The sequence below is a fragment of the Eufriesea mexicana genome, unplaced genomic scaffold (genome assembly GCF_001483705.2).
Source record: "Eufriesea mexicana isolate 0111107269 unplaced genomic scaffold, ASM148370v2 scaffold4744748252, whole genome shotgun sequence".
In the NCBI taxonomy this organism is placed as follows: Eukaryota; Metazoa; Arthropoda; class Insecta; order Hymenoptera; family Apidae; genus Eufriesea; species Eufriesea mexicana.
Genome location: NW_016907863.1, coordinates 153319 through 158896, shown reverse-complemented (window position 1 = coordinate 158896; position 5578 = coordinate 153319). Strand labels below are relative to the sequence as shown.

The 5578-nt window shown below is 34.7% G+C and overlaps 2 protein-coding genes across 2 annotated transcripts in view; one reads left to right on the top strand and one right to left on the bottom strand.

Annotated features, from left to right (window-relative positions):
* The window catches only part of Lac (septate junction protein lachesin), a 2806-nt gene extending 603 nt beyond the window's left edge, over positions 1 to 2203 (top strand). Inside the window, exons 2-6 of the mRNA XM_017900646.1 lie at positions 196 to 437; positions 513 to 769; positions 838 to 1241; positions 1546 to 1666; positions 1779 to 2203. Coding sequence (XP_017756135.1) covers positions 196 to 437; positions 513 to 769; positions 838 to 1241; positions 1546 to 1666; positions 1779 to 1800 — 1046 coding nt within the window. The 3' untranslated portion in view covers positions 1801 to 2203. The remainder of the gene's footprint in view (positions 1 to 195; positions 438 to 512; positions 770 to 837; positions 1242 to 1545; positions 1667 to 1778) is intronic.
* A 128-nt stretch (positions 2204 to 2331) lies between these two features.
* Positions 2332 to 5578, bottom strand: part of LOC108547975 (sorbitol dehydrogenase) — a 3956-nt gene continuing 709 nt past the window's right edge. The window contains exons 2-5 of the mRNA XM_017900756.1: positions 4223 to 4480; positions 3571 to 3808; positions 3096 to 3274; positions 2332 to 2999 (exon numbers count right to left, since the gene is read on the bottom strand). Coding sequence (XP_017756245.1) covers positions 2796 to 2999; positions 3096 to 3274; positions 3571 to 3808; positions 4223 to 4480 — 879 coding nt within the window. The 3' untranslated portion in view covers positions 2332 to 2795. The remainder of the gene's footprint in view (positions 3000 to 3095; positions 3275 to 3570; positions 3809 to 4222; positions 4481 to 5578) is intronic.

Genomic DNA, 5578 nt, shown 5'->3' with positions numbered 1-5578 from the left:
CGATAACCCTTACGCGTGATGTAATGTTTATAGAACATCCTTTGCATGCTATTAATTTAATGTGATAGTTATGTAAAGTCACATAATAAATTGCATGTTATTCCTGTTTAGAATGTTATTGATTAATATTTAAAATCTTGTAATGTTATTGTATGTAATTAAAATAGGTAGAAAGTTTACTATCATATTTTTCAGTTAAGGCTCAACGTACACCCACAATATCTTATATTTCTCAAGAGCAAATTAAAGATATTGGTGAGACTGTAGAGTTTCGTTGCTCTGTTCAATATGCACCAGAATTTCCAGTTGTATGGTCAAAAATTAATAAAAATATTGCTAATGACCCACTACCTCTTTCGCATGGTAGCTCTTTAATTGTAAGAGATACTAGATTTTCCCTTAGGTATGATGAAGCTCTATCTACCTTCATATTACAGGTAATTTAATATTGTATTTAATACATATTATGTTTATATTGTTTTACTGTATAATTTATGTAATGCATCCTTCAGATAAAAGATATTCAAGAGACTGATGCTGGGTTTTATCAGTGTAAAATTTTGATATCTTTGAATAATTATGTATCTGCTAATGTTGAACTACAAGTTCGTAGACCACCTATTATAAGTGATAATTCAACTAGAGCATTGATTGTTACTGAAGGACAGCCAGTGCATCTTGAATGTTATGCTGGTGGTTTTCCTACACCTAGAATTTCATGGCGTAGAGAAAATAATGCTATCTTACCAACTGGTGGATCAATTTATCGGTAAGTAATTACTTCTTATTTGTTATACATGTCCATCAATTCCTTTTTAAAAAATCAATATGTTACAGTGGGAATACATTGAAAATTCCTGTAATTCGTAAGGAAGATCGTGGAACATATTATTGTGTAGCTGAAAATGGAGTAGGACATGGTGCTAGACGTAATATTAACGTTGAAGTTGAATTTGCACCTGTGATAACAGCACCTAGACCAAGACTTGGTCAAGCTTTACAATATGACATGGATTTAGAATGTCATGTCGAGGCTTATCCACCACCAGGCATTGTTTGGCTAAAAGACGATATTCCGCTATCCAATAATCAACATTATAGCATATCATATTTTGCAACCGCGGATCAATATACCGATACAACGATCAGGGTGATTACAATTGAAAAAAGACAATATGGCGAATATGTGTGCAGAGCCTCTAATAAATTAGGAACTGCAGAAACGAAAGTTGAATTATTTGGTATGTATTTTACAACACATATACAAAGTTAATAATATAAATTATTCCTGAAATGCTTTCGATTTCTCACTTGCAATTATAAATATATACAGTTATAGAATTAATAAATATGTATGCATTTATAGATTGTGCATGATAATGTAACAATATCATCCATTTGTTATTCTTATATTATTTTGTGTTTACTTTATTTTTTCTTTTTTTTCACTTTCTTGCATAATAAGCAATTTGATTTGCAGTGCATTTATTTTTTGAGTTTAGTAGTTGGCATGTTCTAGATTTTCCCTTGTTTTTTTTTGCGCAGAAACTACTGTCCCTGTGTGTCCACCAGCTTGTGGTCAAGTCCTTTATTATGGGGCTGGAGTAGTACCAGTTTCTTCAGGACCTTTGGTAGTCTTAGTTTTATTTATTACAGTTGTTATGAGGTATGTTAATTTTAAACATCATTTTTTTCCGCTTCGTACATGAACTTTTGTAACTTCAGTGTAACATAACTCCATCTTATTTCATATATGACCAAATTTCATAAATTTGCAGAAATTTCTACGCCAAATATTAATTATCCTGGACTTCAGTGGGCAGCAGCAAGTCAATACAGTTTATCGAAATGGTTGCTGATTGTACTGTGGTTCACCATACATAATAGATATTAGAAAGATCATTAATAACTTTAGGGGCCTCATTTGTTTTTATCTCTTACTAGATAATTATTTTTGTAGTTATTTACAAACAAAATTGAATAATTATTATCGAATATATTAAAAGTTTTAGGGGCCAACGATATAATACATGTTGGCAAGGTAAAAAACTAACATTCCAGAAAAATACATAGTGATACATAGTGAAAAAAGTAATGATATTACCAATAGTTCGAGATATATATGTATATTATATAGTCTCTTTTCAAATATCAGTGCAACTGATAGACGCGAAAAAGTGATTGATAATGTTATGGATATATATCAGCCTTTAACATAGTTTTTAGAAGTTCAAGAATACATTTACACGATTTAAATACTTGTTAATGCTCTATTTAATCGAATTCAAAGTAACAATATTTTATAGTAAAAAAAAAAAAAAAAAAAAAAATAACAAAAGAAAAACTAATAACATATAATACAATGTTAGTACCTTGATCATGATGCAAAGCATGTAATTTGTTCTTGAGCTAGATCAACAATTGTATATTGTAGACGAAATTATTTATACGACCGCAACTAGGATATTTTTTATTGTGTATTAACAAGCGCATAGACTGCATACTCATAACAGGGATCGTCTTTCATTTTACTTGGACAAACTTAAAGTATTATAAGTGCAGTAAAACATAGAATCTCAAATAAATAAGATTTTTTATGACCTTTTTACGAGTTTGCAATTTTATATTTACTTCTAGAATAATATGGAGTTTAATAAACGAGAATTACATCAAGATCAACTTTCTTATATCAGTGCCTATCATTTCGGATATTCAGGACAAAATGACTGAACGTGCTTAGTTATCATTAAAAAAATGCCCATTTTATTAATTCGATAATTCGTCGATCTTGGCTTTTATAATTTGAACACAGCTTTACTGATCTCACCTCGTTTCAAGGCATCCAAAGCTTCACGATACTGTGACAACGAGAATACTTTAATACCTAACTTATCATAATGAAGATATCTATCGGCCATTGCTCGTAATAAACCCAATCCTCTGGGGAACGAGAAGGGGTTTATGTTTACACCTATAACTGTCAACTCCTTCAGGTAGACCTGTCAGGTAACGAAATAAAATTGAAACCTATAAGTACCAGTGAAAAGATGATTCGAATACTTGAATATACTATAACGAAGCCGTGTTTAACTTACTTGGAATGGTTCGATACTGAATTTAGCTTTAGGATTAGCGACACCGAATATGCATAAGCGACCACCTGGTCCTAACAAAGGAATAGCTGCTTCCATAGCAGGTCCTGAGCCACTACAGTCCACGACCACATCGTACGGACCTTTTAATTGTTCTGGGCTCTTTGCATCGAAATCGAGATCTGAAAAATAAATAATTAAACTTTTACATCGCAATTTTCGTTATCCATTTAATTATTCAAAATCACCGCTATGGTAATTAGTTACTTTATCATTCTATCAGTGTTTGCTACTAATATCTCTAATTAAAATAAAGTATTTAAATAAACAACCAAGTTTTCGAGCTATTGCAAGATTAATAATATTCCTATTACCTTACTAAGAATTGAAACGCTTCTCATCTCTGAATTTCATAGAAATCACCTTGTTCGCTTACAAATTAGGTCCAGGAATGACTAGGGATTGAATTTATTCTTACCAAGCTTCGTCAGCATCTTTCGTCGTTTATCTTGCGGTTCACTGACCGTTACTGTTTTCCTCAGACCGTGCAAGTGCAGCATGCAGGTCCACAATAGGCCAATGATTCCGGCACCAATTATGAGCACATTATTACCGACATTGATACCATTAAGCCTCTTCCATCCATGAGCCAAGCATGAAAGAGGTTCAAGGAGGACGGCTTGGTGCAAATCGATGCCATCTGGTATCACGTGAACCTGGTAGAAAATAATAAAGATCCACACATTATTTCCAATTTCTATAGACATTTTTCCAAAGAATTATATTTATAGATGAAAATGGATGTAAAGAATCTCGAAAGGATTAATTACTTTTTAATCCACAATTTTCCACGAAATTCGCGTTAAAACAAACTCAGAATTTGCTTTAGATTTAGCCAAGCCCCGATGAAAAAGCTTGATCCCTTTGACCCGTGATTAAGATTAAAGTGAACTCTACGAGCTTCGTAAAGCGTGACAGAAATAGCTGTTCCAAAGATATTTTTAAACGCGATTACATGCATAAGGGTCGGCGTAATATTCATGGAACTGCGGTGAGTTACGATAAACTCTAAGCGAGCGTGTTACTTATAGAAAATTCCTGCGAAGTTGATAAGGAACAGACAGACGAACCTGGGTTTCCGGTACCAGAGCGTGCGTGGAGAATCCACCGTCTCTGTAGATCCCTATCGTGTTGTTTATGCCACCTGCCCTACAGTGCTGATAAGATCCATCGTGGCAGAAGGAGCACGTATTGCAGCCACTGTTAGGGTCGACTGCCACTCTTTGACCGACTTTGAAGTTCGTCACCTGGGAACCGACAGCGTCCACAGTGCCTGCGAATTCGTGGCCAAGAGTGAGGAAGCCTTCTTTCTTGCACGGGAACGTTCCCTGAAAAATACAGAATTTTTTAAATCTTTAATACCTTTATCTCCGAATAAAAATGTCCCGTAAAGGCACGCGTGTGTATAATTAATTAAACATCCAAACAGAGTTGGAATACTCGTAAGCAGAGTTGCTTGACGATCAAAAGATGTCGAAGGTGTCTGTTAACCCTTTACACTCGACGATTTTTAGGGGATAGGAGTTGAAAGATTTTCTGTTACAAAGCTGACGATATTTTTCTCAACAGTTATTTGATTTCGATACCTCGCACACCGTTACATTATCTGAAATTTCACATATTTATGAATATCTAGCTTCGAAATTTTATCAAATGACGACTGTAGAGCGCCAATGTCGAGTGCAAAGGGTTAAATATCTGTTAAAAATTTGTCTACTTTCCATTCCTGTCTTTCCATGGGTCTTTCGTAGTAAAATATGGTTAAGTTTTAGAAACAGAATTTTCCGTATCTTCCGGATTCCGTGGAATTATTCAATTTACTCGAAGATTCTATCGTTATTGTACATTTTATCGAAAGTTTATCAAACGTCCTAGTCTCGTGTCTTCGGCCAGTTTCGCGAGAGCTGGTATCGGTTGAAAAAGCGCGAGAATTATTGTCATACCCATGGTAATATTCCAATCGGTGTAATGAGACTACATGCACGGCAACATGTGATCGATAAAGTGCACTGTATATAGCTGATATCGTGTTTGGTGAATATTTATCAAAAGCGAGCGTTATATCACGCGGCTGTAGCCTCTATCTCTGGAAATACTTATTGTACGTGTTAAGAAATTATGCGACATTCTCGTGGCTCGAGAATGCAAGCGCGTAAGTTCTCTCGGCTGCGTGGTCGAGAGGAAAAAAGGAAAAATTAGCAGAAATGAAACGAAAAAGCTCTCTTCGCGTAGAGGAAGGAAAACATTGTTTTCTCCATTTGCGATATTTTTCATATTCATATTTTCGATCGGAAATAGGGCAATCGGAAGTTCGCAACGGACGAAAACACGCAGATGCAGCCGTGAAATTTAAAATGCAGCGGAAGCTCTGTTTTGTACGGTTGGAACGTGTAGCCAGAATGTTTAAAACTGACGAAAATATCGCG